Source organism: Fundulus heteroclitus, chromosome 24 (assembly GCF_011125445.2).
Source record: "Fundulus heteroclitus isolate FHET01 chromosome 24, MU-UCD_Fhet_4.1, whole genome shotgun sequence".
Taxonomy (NCBI): domain Eukaryota; kingdom Metazoa; phylum Chordata; class Actinopteri; order Cyprinodontiformes; family Fundulidae; genus Fundulus; species Fundulus heteroclitus.
In genome coordinates, this window is record NC_046384.1 from 10,429,651 (window position 1) to 10,449,685 (window position 20,035).

General features: G+C 39.4%; 2 protein-coding genes across 2 annotated transcripts; both read left to right on the plus strand.

The window, feature by feature from the left end:
* Positions 1 to 8,599: 8,599 nt before the first annotated feature.
* Positions 8,600 to 11,049, plus strand: LOC118557977 (trace amine-associated receptor 1-like; the record flags this gene model as incomplete). The annotated part of the gene is made up of 2 exons (XM_036128521.1): positions 8,600 to 8,896; positions 10,984 to 11,049. Coding segments are annotated over 2 exons (363 nt in total), but the record flags the coding sequence as incomplete, so codon positions are not given.
* A 1,995-nt stretch (positions 11,050 to 13,044) lies between these two features.
* LOC105917409 (trace amine-associated receptor 13c-like) lies at positions 13,045 to 14,103 on the plus strand. The gene has a single exon (XM_012852204.2). It carries the CDS (start codon positions 13,045 to 13,047, stop codon positions 14,056 to 14,058), a length of 1,014 nt encoding a protein of 337 aa, XP_012707658.2. The 3' UTR covers positions 14,059 to 14,103.
* Positions 14,104 to 20,035: the final 5,932 nt, after the last annotated feature.

A 20,035-nucleotide genomic window follows, 5' to 3' on the forward strand; every position in this document is an offset into this window, starting at 1 on the left:
TATGGTTTATGAAAGCTGGAAACTTATTTTGTTCTCTTGTGCCAAAGTTTTTGCCATCTAAAAAAAAGTATTTCATACATACATTTCATATTTAAGTGTTTGATACAAATAATTTTAATATCAGAAATAACCAGTCAATACAAAAAAAAAAAAAAAACAGTTTTCCAATGTATGAAAAATAAAAACAGTTATAAAAATGTTTAGCCTTGACCAAAATATAAACCTGTTTTTTATTCACTATTGCCAATTTGAAATGTCTAAAATTACCCGATTCATAAATTTGATTGAAGTTTTTGGGACAATTTAGACAACAAAATAAAAACAGAAGTAGTTGCACAGAAAAAAAATTATTTCAAAAATAAAAAATTGACATATTTAAATGGGTTCAAAGCATTTGTAAATCTGTTATCCAGCAGGAATTGTTTCTGCATAAGCACACCGAATCTCTGATAGGACGTGATTAGGAATGATTAGGAATACAGATGTTAACTAACATTTTTTTAATAAAACTGCAAAGTAATCTTATTTATTTATTTATATAGACAATATATAAATATAACTCTGGTGTCAGGTAGAAGGTACATCTAAAAAAAATTTTTACTTGTGTGAAAGTTCAATCTTTTCTGGCAGTCCATCCAGCATTCAATGGGCGAGAGGCGGGGTACACCCTGGATAAACAAGAAAAATTTGGTTTTGTTCAAACACCATCACCTTTATAAAACCCATATAGTAAAAAAAATATTTATTCCAAGCTTGAAACCAATAAACACCCAAAATTAAAGTTAAATGTTTCAAGTTAGATCAAAACTGAAGTTTGAAACAATTTAACTAGAGCTGTGTAATATTTTAAATTGCTTCAAGTTCAGCATCCCTTTAATTAACCAAGTACCCCCTGCTGTTGGTTCAGTCCACTTCCCCCTCCCTATAAAGGTAACTGGAACCTTCCACTTCCTGTTTGTCAGTCATTTCATCTGGACCAGCATGGATGGAGCACATGTGGAGCAAACCTTAGGGTAACTGCACTTTGATATCAGTCTGTGTCTTTGTAAGTGGAGCTAAACTAGTGTCTATCTAAAGTGTGTTTGTTTACAGTCTTAACACCAAAGATTTTTGGACTAACCTAAATTTTACAGCTTATTTTTTGTGTGTTAGCATGCTAACTGAGTCACAAGCTAACGAACCTTGAGTTAGACAGTTTCCCTCCAAATGCTGAGGCATACATTTTCATGAAACTGTTAAACTGCAACAACAAAGTTAGGCTCCAAATATCTGTTTCAGTTTGTGAGAGACATCGTCTTCATTGAATTTCATTGAAATTTAGTTGATTTTAAATACAACTGTTTATATTTTTGTGTTAATAAAGAAGGGAGCGTTCCCCCCTGAGTGTTCTCAGCCACCCAGAAGTCAAGCTCCGAGTCCAGTGTCTGTTTGGGTTTCTGTCCTGCTGAGGCTCCCAGGCCAGCAACAATAAACCCACGAAGTTAAATCAATATAAGGATTAAGCCTTGATTTCCTGATTTCCAAGTCAGTGAAATCTATCAATGGGCATGGCCCCCTCCCCCATACAATGGCGTTCTATAAGACCACCTAGAACCTTCAAACCTGAATTACATTATGCTACACTTGTAGCACACAGAGAGCCTAATTTAAAGAAAGCTTGGAATTATTGTAGCACTGTCATATTGCTTTAAGTCCAGTGTCCCTGGAACCCTCAACGTTCATCTGAACCGGCCTGGATGGAGTAAACCTGCACTTTGATATCAGTATGTTATTTTGGAACTAGAGCTAAAATAGTCTTAAGATGGTAACTTTGGAACATTTCTGTGCCTTTGATTCCAACCAGAGTTCTTCCAATGTCTTTGTTTCTTGTCGTATGACCTTCATTTTTCTCTCCAGAGGTCCAGGATAGGACACGGCCCCCTCACCACCACCAGCTCCACACAAATCGTAGTTTCTATTTACCGAAGCTGTGTAATATTTTGAATGAACCAAGTCTCCCCCTGTTCTAAAACTGGAGTTTAATAAAATATACTATGACAATCTTTGCATGTTCTTAATGTCTACTGCACACCTTTAGTAGTATAAACATACTTGAATCCACTATGTCACAAGATCTTTCACACTCTGACCTGTTCTCCGGGTGCATTTATTTAGCTACAACTTTAAAGTAATCACAAGCCATTTCTGTTCTTGATAGTATGTTATGGTTTAATATATGCCTGTCATAATCTACTATAGATTAAGTCAAACACATTTACCTTTAGTAAACTATATTGTTGTTCAAGTAGCTACTTGTGATCTTTTCTTCAACTGACTAGTATTAATAATGTAACTTTAGTTATGTTTTTGCATAAACTTTAGTGTTCTACAACATGTTGATAGCAAGTTACCTTTGACATTATTAATTATTAATGTGTAAAGTAATCATGATGAAGTAAAACTTAGTCCCAAACCTCATTTCCTGTTGCATAACACCTTCCATTTACATGTCTGGAGGCCGGGGAGGGGACACGGCCCCCTCCCTAACCCACCACAGTGGGAGATATGATCCAGGCTCAGGCGGGATTCGAACCAGACACGACACCACTGGCGCATTACGGTCGCGAACGTAACCCACTAAACCATGAGGCCTTTCACACTCTGACCTGTTCTCCGGGCGCATTTATCTTTTTAGGTGTTAAACGTTCTGAAAACAAAACCTAGCAAGAATAAGCTGGATTTGAACTTCTGACTAACAGAACTTTGAAGATTTTACTCAGCAACACCAACCAACCCACTAGGCCACAAGACCTTTCACATTCTGACCTGTTCTCCGGGCGCATTTATCTTTTTAGGTGTCAAACACTCAGATAACAAAACCTAGCAAGAATAAGCTGGATTTGAACTTGTGACTACCAGAACTTTGAAGCTTTTACTCAGCACCACCAACCAACCCACTGTGCCACAAGACCTTTCACATTCAGACCTGTTCTCCGGGCGCATTTATATTTTTAGGTGTTAATCGTTCTGAAAACAAAACCTAGTAAGAATAAGCTGGATTTGAACTTGTGACTATCAGAACTTTGAAGATGTTATTCAACACCACCAACCAACCCACTACACCATGAGGCCTGTCACACTCTGACCTGCTCTCGGGCGCATTTATCTTTTTAGGTGTTAAACACTTAGATAACAAAACCTCATAAGAATAAGCTGGATTTGAACCCAGGACCACTTTTTAGCTTCACCAACAAACCCACTAGGCCACAAGAGGTGCCATGCTTTGACCTGTTCTCCTTGTGCATGTTCTTCATTTTTAAATGCTCTGATGACAAAACATAGCAAGATTTGAACTCAGAATCTTCTGTATGGAGAACATCCTTCTTGGGACCACCAACAAACCCACTACACCAAACGATCTTTCCCTTTCTGATGTCTTGTCCGGGCGCATTTATCTTTTTATGTGTTAAATGCTCTCATAACAAAACACTGTTAGACTAAGCTAAATTTGATCTCAGGACTATCAGAACTTTGAAGATCTTTTAAGCACTACCAACAAAACCACTATGCCACAAGACCTTTCACACATTCTCCTTTTCTCCCAGCGCATTTATGTTTTTATGTGTTAAACACTCTGATAAAAAAAACCTTGTAAGACAAAGCACGATTTGAACTTCAGTACTTTGAACAGCCTTTTTAGCACCATCAACAAACTTCCTACAGCACAAGCTCTTTCACACTATATCCTGCTGTCCTAGTGCATTTATCTTTTTTTTTCTTTCATGCTAACAAAATCTTGCAAGATTTGATCTCAGGACCTTCTTCCAAGGTACCATCAACAATCCAACCATACCACAAGGACCTTTACACAGTGCCTAACTCTCTTAGCACATTTATCCTTTTAAATGCTCTGATGACAAAACTTTATAAAGGATTTGAACTCAGGATCTTCAGAACTTCCAACAGCCTTTTTAGCATTACCCACTTTGCCCCAAATCCAATCACAGCCTGACCTACTGGTACAGCATGTTTATCTTGTTGAACTGCAATAACAATTATGGGAAAAAATAAAGATTAGGTTAACTCACCAGAAATTGATCCCGAGATTGTTGGAACTGCTAGCTAGATTTTCTACCCTCTGGTCCACCAAGGAACCGGCTACAGCTGCCTTTCTGTCATGTTTAGTCTTTATTTACCACATTTACCCTTAAACTATGTTCAAGTTTTGATGACAGAAACCATCACACCATAAGATGGTTCGTACTAGTGACTCTTCTAGTAATGCATTTATCAATGTACATTCTGGAGTCACAATCATGGACAAAAATTTATTACTTTTACCTGGACTTGAACTCAGGAGTTTCTGAACACCTAACAGACTTCTCTACCTCCTGCGCTAACCAGGTAGTCACAAAGTCCTGCTTTCACTCTGCTTTACTTTTCCCTTTTCCATCAAAACAGTTAAATCTTAATTTTTGAAACACAGACCTCGGTGACAGTACTCTAACAATGATGAAGTCTGGCAAAGGAAACCTGCCAACTTGCTAAGGTTACAGTCCCTGTTCTTGTGGCACATTTATGAGTACAGCTGGTGTAAGACTGGTTAGGGTGACTCGAACAGATAAATTCAGTGTATTACCACACTTTCTGTTGCAACAAACATGCTTCTGACGCCATTCTGTTTGTAAAATGGGCCACTCTTCTTGGCAGAATGGAAGAAATTTAAATTAGCTTTCGGTCATGGATCCCATTTTAACGCCTTTTGCAGTCCTTGGGTCAGGAACCCCATTTCTAAGACTTAATGCCAGCCTGATGAGTGTTTGGGATCCCTTTCTTGGTGTAGGACCCAGTTATGTTCAGGTTTCTTCGCACCAAACCCAACTTTGTTATACCATCTGCTTTATGCAGTAACTCCAGCTACTAAACAGTCCCACGGCATGATGTTGCCAACATCATGTCATCATGCACAGTTGCTGAAGGTTCAAAATCCTCACCATGACTCTTCCAATCACATTTCAGGTAATTGTGTCCAAACAGTTCAAGCTTTGTTTTGTCTGGCCATAAAGATGTTTCCTACAGAAGGCAAATGGCTTATTTCTCCGTTGTGTAATTTGAATCAGGATCTTTTTTGGTCAGAATTGTAGCTCATGGTGATGTGTAGACCGCGGGCATCCCAGCAGTTTCCTTTGCACATGGTAGTCTTGAGTTTTTGTAGTCCCCGAGTTGTTCTATAACATCCAAACCAATCTTTATCTGAAGGGTGCGGTTGGGGTGTGTGTCCTCGGATAGTGACGAACTTCCTGCTGTAAACCCGTTTTGAATCCCTCAAGTTTTACGTCTAAACTGATCTGGGCTTTTTACCCAGATATATTGCTGTTTTATCTGGTCTAATTTATCAAAAGTGAAAACATTTTAAATTTATGAGTACTGACACTAAGCTAAGAAAATTATCCAAGAACCCACATTTGTATGTAGTTTTGTATTGAGCTTCTTCGGATGTTACAAATGACATTGGACATAAGAAATCCCTTGATAGGCGCAGTGGCAGAAAACCAGAACCGACGTGTGAAGGTCTCAATCCTCAATGCACTTGTCATGGGTTCAAGTCACGCCTTGGAGACCTTCACTGCCTGTCATTCTCCTTCACCCGTTTCCTGTCTAGTGGTCAACGGCTACTAGAGCCACAAAATAAATCACAACCAAACTCTAAAAGTTAGAATTTTACTTTGGTTGTCCGACTTTTTTTTAAAATGTTCCTATAGATTAAAATATTAACTAAGAACCATCTGGAAAGAAAAACTGTTAAAAACAAAGGAGTAGTTATAAAATAACTCTATTTACACAAGATAACAATTTTCAGGAACATGGTATAAAAAACTTCTTTACATTAAAGCTAAAGTAAAACTATTAATTTAAACCAAACTAGCTTAAGGAAGAAATTCACTTTTTTGCTCCTATTCCCACATTCTCAATAACATAAAAACACATTCTTGAGACCTAACAATGTGGAATGTGCTGCTCTAGTGGACATACACTGAATACAGCTGCCACAATTCAAAACAACATAAAAAAAAAGAAAACCGTCTAAGTAAAGATGTTAGACCTCAGAAGCCTGCCTGCTAACCCTGGATCTGGACCATCTATGACAGTCCAAAAAAAAATCATGACAGTAAATGGCTTGTATAGCGCTTTAACTAGTCTTGACGACCTCCAAAACGCTTCACTCTAAAGTTTAGTCATTCACCCCCTGACAGTGGTCAGCTATGTTAGTAGCCACAGCTGCCCTGGGGCAGACTTACAGAGGCAAGGCAAGGCAAATTTATTTATATAGCACAGAAGACCTGAGTGGTCTGGAGGATTGATACACTGATAACCAGTCTGTGATGTATTTAGGTGCTAAGCCATTCAGGGATTTATAGACTAACAGAAGTATTTTAAAGTCTATTCTCTGAGATACAGGGAGCCAGTGTAAGGACTTTAGAACTGGGGGGATGTTCTCTACTTTCTTAGTCTTAGTGAGGACGCGGGCAGCATCCATTGCAATAATCAATTCTACTAAAAATGAATGCATGGATTCGTTTTTCCAGATCCTTCTGAGACATTAGTCCTTTAACCCTGGAAATGTTCTTCAGGTGATAGAAAGCCGACCTTGTAGTTGTCTTTAGATGCTTTTGGAGGTTCAGGTCTGAGTCTATCACTACACCCAGGTTTCAGGCCTGATCAGTGGTTCCTAGCTGAAGCAGCTGGAGCTGTGTGCTAACTTTTGATCTCTCCTCTATTGGTCCAAATATTATTACTTCTGTTTTGTTTTTATTCAAATGAAGAAAATTTTGGCACATCCAGGCATTGATTTCATCAGGGGCATTGATTTCTTCTAGGCATTTACTCAGTGCTTGAACTGGTTCATAGTCACTTGGCGATGTAAAGCTGTGTGTCATCTGCATAGTTGCCATGCACCAGCGCCACCGGGCCCTCTGACCACCAGCAGCAGGCAATGCGGGTGAAGTGTCTTGCCCAAGGACACAACAACGGAGACAGTCAGAACAGGGGATTGAACCGGCAACCCGCCAATTGCAGAACAATCTCCCTACAGTAGAACAAAGAAGCTGTCTCAGGTTTGAACATTCTCCTCTTTAGTCGTCATTTTAGCTTCACATAGTCCACAGCAAAGACTGGAGGATCTGTTCATAGGACCAAAAAAAGCAGTAGATTCCTTGGAGCTGGACTTCATGAAAAAGTGACCAGAAAAGGCCATTAATTAGTGTTAAAATAAGAAGAAAGGTTTGGAGTTTAAGGAACGTGAGCGACTCCTCAAATGTATGGAGGAAGGTGCTCTGGTCAGATGAAGTTTTCTGTTATTTTACCCTGTTGGTTGATTGATTGATAACTAAATAAATCCATCTTCAAAGTTGTAGGCATATTCTGTAAATAAAATGGTGCAAACTCTCAAACTATCCATCTTAATTCTAGGTTGAACACGAGAAATCCCAAGTAGGGTGAATACTTTTGCAAGTCACTGTAACCTCTTCTATGCTAACAACAGAAGTTACAAAAGCAGAGACGGTAATACCTCTGAGATCAAATTATAGTTTCTCACAAAACAGCTAAACAGCTGTCTTACACATTAGTCTGTGGGGGTAATTTCACTTGTTGCATCATAAACAATCGCACCTATAAACCTCTGAGGTACCAGAACAATCTGAAGTGTCTCATTAACAGTAATGATGCAAAACCAGACAAAACATCAGAATAACATATCCCTTACGTCACTCATAAATATCTGTTCAGCATTTCTATAAGGAGACACTTTGAGCCTCTCTTAAATAAAGCCTTAAATACCTGACAAAGACAACTTACTAAGAAAAGTTTAAAAATCATATGAAATAAGGGACTGTTTAATGGTTTGCATATTAAATGCTTGTTTAAACCAGATAACGATGTAATGCAACATAAACACACCTAAATCTAGACCTAGGTTCCTGAAATCTTACAGAACTTACAAGTTACTCTACATAGTTTGGGTATTGCTGTCTTCTTTTTTCCAGAAATCACAGACTCCCATGTTACATTTTGGTACTTACTGGTTACTTTTCAGGACTTACAGGAAGTTACATTTTACATTGTGGGACCATTTACATTTAACAAAAAGTCAATTTTACATTCTAGAGCAAAAAGTTAAAATTTAAATTGTGGCACTCAAAGGTAATTTTCAGAATATGGGTGTTAATTCCACAGAACTTAAAGCCCCAGTCTGTAAGGTTTTCACACTGGTGCGCTGAATGAATTACAAATGACCACATTGTAATAACTACTATGGAAGCCTTGGAGTATAATAAGTGTGACAGTGTAAACATGTCCTCCATGTATTAGCCACTGCTAATAGCTACGATCGCTGTGTGAAACAGTTTCTGGCACTTTTGCCAAGTCCGCTTGTTTTTTCCTAAAGTCGCTTGTAGATTACGTGAGTCGAGGTTTTTTGGGCTAGTTTCTGAACGTGCAGTAGTTTATTTGGAGTCTAAAATAAGCAACTATAAACACCAGTAAAGAGACCCGGCCGGTCTTGATGCTGTACTACAGACAGTGAACGGGTCGGCTGATATCCCTCCATGTACTGTACATACATGGCCTGCATCGCTCTGACTCCGCTCTGTTCCACACATTGCTGACTCTCGTCTCCCTGCTCACCGTCATGCTCAACCTGCTGGTCGTCGTCTCCATCTCCCACTTCAGGCAGCTGCACACCCCCACCAACGCCCTGCTGCTGTCGCTGGCTGTGTCTGACCTGGTGGTGGGGCTGCTGGTGATGCCCATCGAGGGGCTGCGCTACCTGGAGACCTGCTGGCTGCTGGGGAGGCTGATGTGTGCTCTGACTCCGTATGTGTCTTACTGTATGATCTCTGCCTCTCTGGGTCACATGGTGCTTACTTTTTCTTTTCTTGGTTATTATCTCTTCCCTTTCGCTGAGCAAAGAATATGGAAACGACAAATAGATTGATCTATGGTCATCTATGCTTGTTTTTTTTACCCCTCCTTCACGGACAGCATGTCTTCATATTGACAGATAGGAGAAACGGGTATGACTGACAAGTTTGTCTCCTTTTGGCTGCTGAAATGAGAAACAGCGACGCAACATAGCGCCTCCCAGTGGGTGCACCGACACCTCTGTATTTATGAACTCCTAATTCTAACTTATTCCTCGGCTCTTTGCAGACATAAAAAAAACAAAGAAAAAAACAAGTTGAATTCAGGTTGTTCTAAATGAACTTGTTGACTTCCTGACTATTTTAACACTAGTGTGGACAAATTCTTATTTATTTTTTTGCAGCTTCTAGTGGCTTGCTTTTATTGACAGTAGGCTGACAAGAAGGGGGTGGAAGATGGGGAGAGACATGCAGCAAAGGACTGTGGGTTGGACTCGAACCAAGGTCAACTGTGTCAAGGACTAAAGGCCTCCAAACATGGGTTGTGCTACCCGCTAAGCCATGTTGTGGCGCACAGATAATGGTATCGCCTCTGTTTTTTTTTTTTTGTTTTTTTTTACATTTTATCTTTTAATAGGGTTGTTCAACCCCTTTTAAACGGGCTAGCTTTGGTTATAGGGTTGAAACCATTTTAATATATTTATGTTTATATATGGATAAATCATTACTCATTTTAACCTTGTGCAAACATCTGTTCTTTGGGTTTCTGGGTTGCTTGCCCCCTTGTATAAGGAACAAAGTCTTGTGTCCAGCTGTCCTGGCCACAGCTTTATTTTGGCATTGTTTGGCAGGATATATGCAGGACGTCTTGCTTGGACCCAAAGTACAGACCATGTCATGATGATGCCAGTTTTCCCTGGTATACCTTGGGTGCCCAAATACAAAGAAGTATAACGTGATTTAAAAAATGTGGATTGGTACAAAAAGTTTCATGGACCTTTAAATACTGAGGAACTAAAAGAGCCAAGAAAGATGCATATTTCAATAGGGGCACTAGCTGGGGAAGCAAAGCAACAGGTAAATGTTTTAGATGAGAACTGGATACCTTGTATGGTGATAATACTCCAGTTGCAGCGTTAAGATCAAAACTTTTTGGCTGCATTCGGAAGCCAGAGAAGTCTTGTAGGTTGTGCCACGCAGCACTGCTGATGCCTCCTACACAAGAGAGCCTTTTGGAATAGATGCTGCTTGGCCTGTGAAAAGGTCCCATCTGACTCACTCCAGGTTTATGTGCGGCACAATCTTAAGGACGATTTCACAGCTGTCCATCAGCTGTCTCTCATCTTCCTCTTTAAAATACTCCATCGATTCTCTATGGAGTTCAGGTAGGCCCAATCAACCTAAATACCACATGGTCGACTGGGAGCAGTTGATTAATATCACAAAAGCTAAAATAATACTTCAACTACATCCCCAAATACCAAATGAGCTGAAAAGGAAGTGCTGAGGATGCAGAGCAGGAACAAGAAGAAGAGAGAGAAGGATGAAATTTAAGCCATGTCTTCCATCGATTAGTATGGGCATTGTGAGATCTAAGGGAAGCAAGTTGGAGGAACTCCAAGTCTGAACAAGGAACCAGCCAGATTACTGGGAGTGCAGTATTATGTGTTTTACTGAAACATGACTGCAGGATCATATCCCTGACCCCAGCGTCTCTATCTGCCAGCCTTTCTGACCATTCAAGCAGACAGAGATTTAGAGTGGCAAGAGCAAAGTTGGTGGATTGGCAGTGCTAGGGAACAACAAATGGTTTCATCCAGGACGTGACATTGTGAAGTTTCATCTCTGCAGTCTTAGAAGCAAGTTATGATCCTCATTATTTACCCAGAGAGTTCACCAGTGTTATTTTAGCAACAGTCTACATTCCACCATCACCTGTTGTAGACACTGCTAGACAAATTAAAACTCTGGATTTGTTTTATGCAAATGTTAAAGACTCATACATCTCTAAAGCAATACCTCCTTTTGCAAATCAGATCCTAATCCAGTTTTTCTCTGTTCAAAATATACGCCTCATTTTCAGAGGCAACCTGCAGTACCGAAAGAGAACTGTGAAGAGATGATCATAGGAAGTCGAAGAAGCTCTTAAGGGTTGCTTTCAGGCAACAGACTGGGATGCACTGTGCCAGCTACACAGGGATGACATCAATGCCATGACTGTGTGTGTTACTGACTATATAAACCTCTGTGTGGACAACACCATCCCCACCAGAACAGTGAAATGCTTCCCCAACAAAAAACCCCGGATCACCACTCAGTGACCTGAAGGAACTGCTGAATGAGGAAAAAGAGCCTCCAGGAAATGAGACAAGGAAGTACTGAGGAGTATACAGAAGCAACTCAAAGCCAAGACAGAAGAAAACAAGGAGGTGAACAGGAAGAAGCTGGAAAGCAAGCTCCAGAAGAACAATATAAAAGATGCGTGGTCAGGGACGAAGACGATTACAGGCCTCAAGCAGAAGGAGGATCGGAAAGATTTGGGTCTAGACAGAGCCAATCAGTTGAACACATTGAAGGGTAGGCAATGAAAGGGGGACCCGTCCGGTCCTGATTTGACTCATTTCGTGGGATACACCCTATATTCTTGGATGGAAAACGGTGGGTCTTTCGACTTTGTCATTCCTGGACGTTTGAAATGTTTGCATGTTTGGATTCGGGATACTTGGATTTCTACTTACTGGATTTGGTGGATTTTTGATGTATCAGCAAATACAGCGGATGTCGGTAGCCATTTGGCCTTGATCAGGCTGCCGGCTGCAAATGACGTGCTCACTAAGGCGGTGAACGGACAGTTCTGGAAGGTGGAGGAGCAGACGCCGAAAAGCTGGATGTGCTGGTACGCAGACTGGCTTCGGTGGTTGAACTCAAAGGGGTGAATGGATAAAATCTGGAAGTGAAGCACGGAAAAGCCCAACAATTTGGAAAATTGGATTTCACCATTTGGAGCCAGCAAAAGACTTAAAGCTGACAGGAAAGTCAGGGCAGCTTGTCTCATAACAAATAACATATTTGGTTTATGCCCTCCCTATCTAATCACTCCTGGATTGTTATGGCGGAGAATGCTCAGAACTCTACCCTGCTCCCTCCTCCCCCGCTGACACCTGCGGATGCTTTCTGAACTGTTGGCCGGCTGATAACATCAAGGACAATGGCCTCTTGAGAGTGTTCATGGAAATATAAACATTTTCACCCAAACAGACACACATAACTGATGCTCATATAAACTGATTAAGTCGTAATCTCTCATACTGTATCCTGTTATAGGATAAAGTATGAGTTGTGTTTTTTCCCTCCCACGTTCCTTTTTTTGTGGCCTCTATCTTTTCACAGAGTAATGGCAGCGCCATGTGGGCACCGTGTAAGGCGGTCTCCCCCTGAAATGTTTGTGATGTTTGTTTGTTTATGTTATGGCGATTGTACTGAAACAACAATTTCCCTCTGGGATTATTAAAGTACTTCTGATTCTGATTCTCAAAAGTATCATCTATACAGGTGCAACCAGCCCTTTTAATGACTTCATGATGCCAAAGTGGCCCAATATAAAACTGAGTTTGACACCCCTGATGTGGGTACACGAAGATGAACACTGTAAATGTTCATAAACGAGTAATAAAAAATGTCTTCCACACAAGAGGACGCCTAATCTAGTCTCCGTGTGGACATGGACTGTTAGGTGTTTTGTATTAATTAGCTGATTAGAGGACTGCAGGAGTTTCCCATACTTAACTTTTTTACAATGTTCTAATTTTCTCAGATACTGAACTTTGTTAATAACTATAAGATATAATCATCAAAATACCAAAAAATAATGGATTGTAATATTTCACTCTACATTATGTGAGTTTCACATTCTGAAAGGAGTGATCAAACATCTGGAACATTTTCTAAGGTATTTAAATTTTTTGAGATGCAGCTGTAAAACAAATCTCTGCTCATCTCCAAAAACTCACAATTAAACGTGTGTAAATGGATCTAAATCCAACTAAATGAAACAGGATGAAATGGTGAGGAAAAGTTGCATCAGTGTTCAGATCAGCAGTGAGGAAGCAGGGCGTATTTTAGGGAGGATAAATGAGGCGTCTTCATGCAGGTTCGTGTCCTCTCCTCCCTGATGGACGGCGGTGGGGACTCCTCTCTGTGCTTTCCTCACCAAAACTCCTCCTGCAGGAGGCTGAGGGTGCCCCTCTCTGACTCCGCTCTGTTCCACACATTGCTGACTCTCGTCTCCCTGCTCACCGTCATGCTCAACCTGCTGGTCGTCGTCTCCATCTCCCACTTCAGGCAGCTGCACACCCCCACCAACGCCCTGCTGCTGTCGCTGGCTGTGTCTGACCTGGTGGTGGGGCTGCTGGTAATGCCCATCGAGGGGCTGCGCTACCTGGAGACCTGCTGGCTGATGGGCAGGCTGATGTGTGCTCTGACTCCGTATGTGTCTTACTGTATGATCTCTGCCTCTCTGGGCCACATGGTGCTTATATCTGTGGACCGCTACGTGGCCATCTGTGACCCGCTCCGTTACCCCACTAGGATCACACTGGTTAATGTGAAGGTCTGCGTTTCTCTCTGCTGGGTGTGTTCGATGCTCTACAACGGGCTGATCCTGATGGGTCACCTGGCCCAGCCTAACAGGTTCCGCTCCTGCCACGGAGAGTGTATTGTAATTATCAACCATGTTTCAGGAACTGTTGATCTCTTCGTCACCTTCATCGCTCCCTGTACCGCCATGGTTGCTCTTTATTTCAGGGTGCTTCTGGCGGCTCTCTCTCAGCTGCGTCTCATCCGTTCACAGACAGCAGCTGCTGCGGTGAAAACGGCTCAAGCTGTCTCGAGATCTGAGTGGAAAGCAGCCAGGACCCTGGCCGTTGTGGTTGCTGCGTATGTTATCTGCTTCTGTCCTTACTTCTATCCTTCTTTTGCCGGCGAGGTCACATCCAACAGCTTTTCCTACTTTGCTGCTCTGTCTTGGATCATGATGCTGAACTCCACCATAAATCCCCTCATTTATGCTTTCTTCTACCCCTGGTTCAGAAAAGCTATCAAACTCATCCTGACCCTAAAAATACTGCAGCCTGACTCCTGCCAAGTGAAGATCCTGTAGGAAGAGCTGACCTCAGGTCAGATGTGGGATTGTTTTTCTGTTGTAAATATTTAAGTTTTAAGATGCTCACTTTAATATCAGGTCTATATTTACTGTGTGATCAGACTTCATGTAGACCAAATTAAACACGCTAAAGCCTCCACCAGTGGAGGCTTTGGCAGCTCTGTTTTTAATAGATCTTACATGGGGAAAAAAATCAGTGACCAGAACATTTCTAGAAAAACTCTACTGTCACCCCATCGTGCTGACTTTGTGGCCTTCCTCACACTACTGGCTAGACGTATTACACTGATGCACCCACACATTCTCACTGGATAAAAGATGCCGTTTCTTTCATGAAATTGGGAAACATTAGGTATTCTCTGAAAGGCTCTGAAGTCACATTTTCCAGAATCTGGTCACTGCTTTTGGATCATGCGGTGTCTTTGACACTCGATGTGACTCCATGAGTTGTGATCCCCCTCATCCCCTAGTAATTCTCTCATTCGCTCCATCTAACCTACAACAAAGATAGTTGCACAGAATAAATGAAGTCTTTTAGATGCCCAGTTTATTTTTGCTATTTGTTCTTCTCTCTTTATTCTTTAGTTATCTGGTTCTTATCCACTTACTTATGGAAATATTTGCTGGGTTTTTGTGTCCTTTGTTTTTTTTTTTTTTATCTGTGGCTTTTGTTTTGTCTTTTATTGGTTCAGGTTAATTTTTCAACTTATTGTTTAATGTTATAACATGGATGTCCATATATTGTGTTCATTGTTGTGTTAAAATAAGAAATAAATCATAGAAAGAAAATTATTATGTCAAAGAGCCTTTAATTAGGCAGTTTGATCCGTTCATATGACTTAATCAGGTAAAAACTAGAAATAATGTGAATGGCCTTGTTACCATTCAGTGAAATAAATCCACTAAATAAGTGGATTAATTTCTCAAAAAAGTCGTATTCCTTCTTACACATAAATCTATTTTCAATCAGTGCTTTTATAACAGTGTAATGAATGATTCATTTGTTGTTTTCTATTTAAGAATGAGCTTGTTTGGCCTTTTATCTATTATGTTTGGATTATTACCACAGAGACAAACACAAAACTGTTTTTGTGTTGTTTTTTATTATGACTGTTGTTTTTTTATTATGACTGTTGTGGCTCTTTCTCCCCTGCTTTTTTGCACATAAATAAAAAAGAATTGTGAATGTAAAACACATTTTTGTTCAGATTTCCAATGTAATTTTACTGCCAAAGCATCACAACTTGCTATAAATCTAAATAAAAAGCATGGAGACTATTTGCTAGAACAGACTTTGCCACTTTGAAAAATTTAAAACTGAAGCTTTAATCCATGTTGTAAAGTTTTTCCCCCAGTCGTATATATACTGTATTTATCAGCAACAATGCATGAAAACATAGTGGACATCGCATACATGTGAGGTACTATCTATGATGTCACATTTTAAATAATCCAATATAGAATTGTGCATTTAGATAAATCTAACAAGTCCCACTTCATTAAACAAAGCTATTAAAATTAGTGCAGTCTTGCTTTAGCCAGGTCAGGCTGGACGTAAATGTTCGGAAAGCTGTAATCATTTAACAGATTTCCAACGCTCAGGATTTTTCGTATTTGACAACCAACAGAAAATGTGTGCATTGCACAACATTACTTGACATTGAGTAATGCACATTGATGCAATCCATTTATAATAATGCAATTCTTATTTCAAAGTAATCATTTGTAAATTTATACCAAATACCTTTGGCAAAACAAGATAAGTAAATGAAAAAAAGAAGTGAAATATCACAAAAGAAAAGAGGTTTGAGAAATAAAGATGCATTTAAAGGGTGAAAATGTGTTGGTGAATATTTTCTAGACCGTATTTACCAAGGAGCCAATGTTTTTCTTTTTTTTTCTTTTTTTTTTTAATAATTAAACCAGGAAAAACTGAGCAAAATGTAATCGTTTGATATATTAAGTGAGCTACAGAGCCAAAGAGCCTCTTCTGTCTTTGGAACTGCAGGTTGCAGACCCCTGAAAACTGTGATCCTGTCTTAATACGGCTGAAGCTAAAAGTGAAACACATTCATTTTAAAATTATTATTAAAATTTAAAGCTAAAAAATTGAAAGGGCCCAAGGGACCAACCAGTAACGATTTCTGTTCCTGCACATATCATCATAAGAAATTGATTCAGTTTTATGTCTTTAGTAAAGAGGCCCTGACCAGTTCAACAGGGGCGTTGGTCCCTGTTTGTCCCTGTCTAGAACCGCCCATCATTTTCTGTCACCCTTGTTACAATAAGTCGTTTTTTTCCGATAAAAGGGCGGTTTACAAACCTCTGATGAACCTAGCTTCATACAGCTTTATTATAGATCTGCAACAAGAGAGTAATTAGACAGAAGAAGCTAAAGGCCGGTTGCTTTATTTACTTTACTCATTCAGGAAAGAACTTAAAAAAGGAAATTGAAGTTCTCTTTGAGCCACCTCAATTAACTGCATGTTAGTTACGTTACCCAGCTTTATGTATCAGGACATAACATAACGTGGCCTGAAAACCCACTTTTTTAAGAGAGCTTTTAATTGAACTCTTGCCCTTTTACTTATTGTCTTTGTTTATTTTATCATGCTCTCCATGTGTTTTTATTTAGCACTTACCTGTTTTACTATTTAGCACTTTGGGATTTGTATAAATATTAAGTGTTACAAATCCAATGTATTATTATTATTATTAACAATTATCTTCTTTATTAACGATGTTAAAACATCGCACACAAAAGCAAAAGCACACCACAGACAAAGAAGTAGCTAAAATGGGAAACCTGTGAATGAAAAACTACGTTACACCCTTGTGGCTTCCATAGGATTTAGGAGGGAAAGTAGCAGCCAGGTGTTGCTGATAAGATGCTCTGAAGAACCGATCATCAGCCAGTCAGAGCTCCTCAATAAAAGCCGGTTTGCTGGTCAGAAGCATACATGTCTGTAATCACAATGCCATGGTGGTAAAGACATGACAAAGGACCTTAGAGATCAATCTGGGAAGAAGGATAAGGTCATCTCCAAATACTTTTAAGTTTATCTCTACAGAGAGAAAGAATATATGACAAGTGGAAAAGAAATAAGCTGCAATTTCACTCAAAGGTCAAAGCGTGCAGCACTTCTCCTCAGACGCTACAGACCTCAAATTATAAACTTCATGACAGAAGTAAATAAAAAAAGGCTGAAAAAGCATGAAAAAAAGCCTGTTCTTTTCCAAAATATGTGGCTAAATGTCCAACAGACGAAGCTTGGCCCAAACTGGGTCTGAGACTGGACAATGATCCAAAACACAGCAGCAGCTCCACAACAGAATAGCTGGAAGAGAAAAGTCCTGACCTGGACCGGATGACAGAGCTGCTGTGGGAGAGCTGGACGTGACCGTACCGCCACAAACTTCAGCAAACTGAAGCCACGTCGTAGGAAGGAGGAGAAAGAAAACTTACACAATGAAGGACAGACAGACGACACTAAGAGCTCAACAAGCGGCTGAATCACTGGATATTTCTAAAATGTCACAATAATTGAAATTCATCAGTTGAATCAAACCATGGAGTCAAAACAAGGGACTGTAAAGCTGAAGATGCAGCAGTGAATGATAAACTAGATGGAAAGCTTTTCACTCTGGTCGTCCTACACACCTTGAACACCAGATGGCGGTAGAGTGACTTTCTGTTGACTGCCACACATTAGCAACAGAACAAGGTTTAGAAAAATGACAGAGCTTCTGTCTAAACAGCTTGTTTATTAGTGAACTGTTGCTGCTGCTGTGTGACAACGTTGGTGTCATGTATTTAAATTTAGATTTGTCTATGGGACCATAATTCAATATCAATATATATCAATTACATATACATTTGCAATACCGTTCTTTAACTGTAATATGCAATTACCTTCCACTGCACTTTAATTTAAATAGCTTCTGTCCAAACTTTATTTATTCATTTTATAGTAATAGCTACCTGTATATTATGCTCACAATTCTGCCTATAGTAATAGCCATCTGTACATATATTCATAGTACATGTAAACTCTGTTATAATAACAATCATCTGTTTATTATCCTATTGTACATATCTGTAAAACTGTATTTATAGTAATATCCACCTGTATATTATATCTGAAACATATCCAGCTGTAAATTTAGTTCACAATACTAGTTATCTATATATTATACTCATAGGACAAATATAATCAGCAAAATTCTGTTTATAATAGTATACATCTCTATATTTATTCAGTAATAACCCATGTCCTGTACATATGGAACCATTATTTATCCTGCACTTGCTGCTATTGCGCTTCTGGTTAGACCTAAACTGCACTTGTTGCCTTGTACCTGTACCTGTGTAATGACAGTAAAGTTGAATCTAATCTAATCTAAATATCGAGATATAAATTTATTCAGTAAAGGTGATATGACATTTACAATATTTCAATATACATTACAATCAATCAATCAATCAATCAATCAATCAATCAATCAATCATTATCCCAGACACAAGGTTGGAGTAAAATCAGAAAAATAAAAACACATACAAAAAGATAAATAAGAGCAGGTTCTAAAAAACAACAAAAAAAGCACCATACTGTTCACCGAGTCACAAATAATGACGCCAGTGATTCCACAATCTCCAGGTGAATCTGTCTGTACTCAGTGTTGGATTTACTAAAACTGCAATTATACCATTCAATAACACAGCTAGCCTACATGTACACCTGTACATAAAGTTTCTAAGCACAGCAGGACATGTGGGTACAGCAACATTTGCTAACATAAGGCTAGCACTACTCAACCTAGGTAGTTAGACTAGTAGCCTTATAGCATCGTGTGCTACATGCAGTTTCTGCATGCCGCCTCTTTTGTATTGTCACCACAGATGGGCAGCATACATGGGAGTACAAAAGGCTTTAAAAAGAGCTGTTTTTGCAGAGGGAGAACACATCCCAAATTTTCTGATCAGCATAGTAGCTTGTGCCTACATTGTCAGACAGGTCATCTTTTATGTAAAGTATTTAAACTCTACATATGTTGAGGACAGCACCAGACAGGGGTTATTAAATGCTTATCTGGTTTACTTCTAAAAATCTGAATGTTGCTCCTTTGGCATTATACTTTATGTCAAAGTCATAAAAATGTTGAGAGCACACCCTTAATAGTTGTTGAAGGCCAGCTCTGTATGGACATACCAACCAAGTCATCCGCGTACATCAGATGGTTGATTATGTAGTCACCAACTAGACGGCCTGTTTTACAACTATTTAAAAGCTTTGATAGTTCATCCATATATATTAAAGAGTTAATCTCCCTGTCTGACTCTGGTGCCAACATTAAATGCATCAGAAACAGTATTACCCCATTTTACATACATTACCTGATGCCCGTACCAATAAACAGGAATTCTAATTAAATATTTTGGTACTCCTCTGTTATTTATGTGAAACAGCTGTTGATGATTCACATGGTCAAATGCTTTCGAGGCATCAATAAAACATAATAATATTGTAGTGTTGTGCCTGTTATACAAATCTATGATCTCTTAACATAAAAATGCACATGTCTGTGCCGTGTTTAGGTTTAAAACCAGATTAGTTGTCAGAGGTCAGGACAAATTCCTCCAACCTATTCAGTAAAATCCTTTCTAGGACATTTGACAGACTAGCTAGTGCTATGGGTCGGTAATTCTCCAGAGAACTAATCTTACCAGCTATGTCCTTAATAATGGATAATAGTATAATGGATAGCATTGAATTAGGTAGCAACTATATATGTCCCCCTCTACAAAAGCACGACTTTTTACACAATTAAACAGCTCAGTGTAGTGCTCCTGCCATAAGTTAGTAATCTCTTTAATATCACTGATGCCATCAATAGTAGTTGGGAGTGATGCTTTGCAGTTATTTTCTTAATTTATTTTCAAAAGCCATTGACATTGTTTTTTAGCTTTCTTCT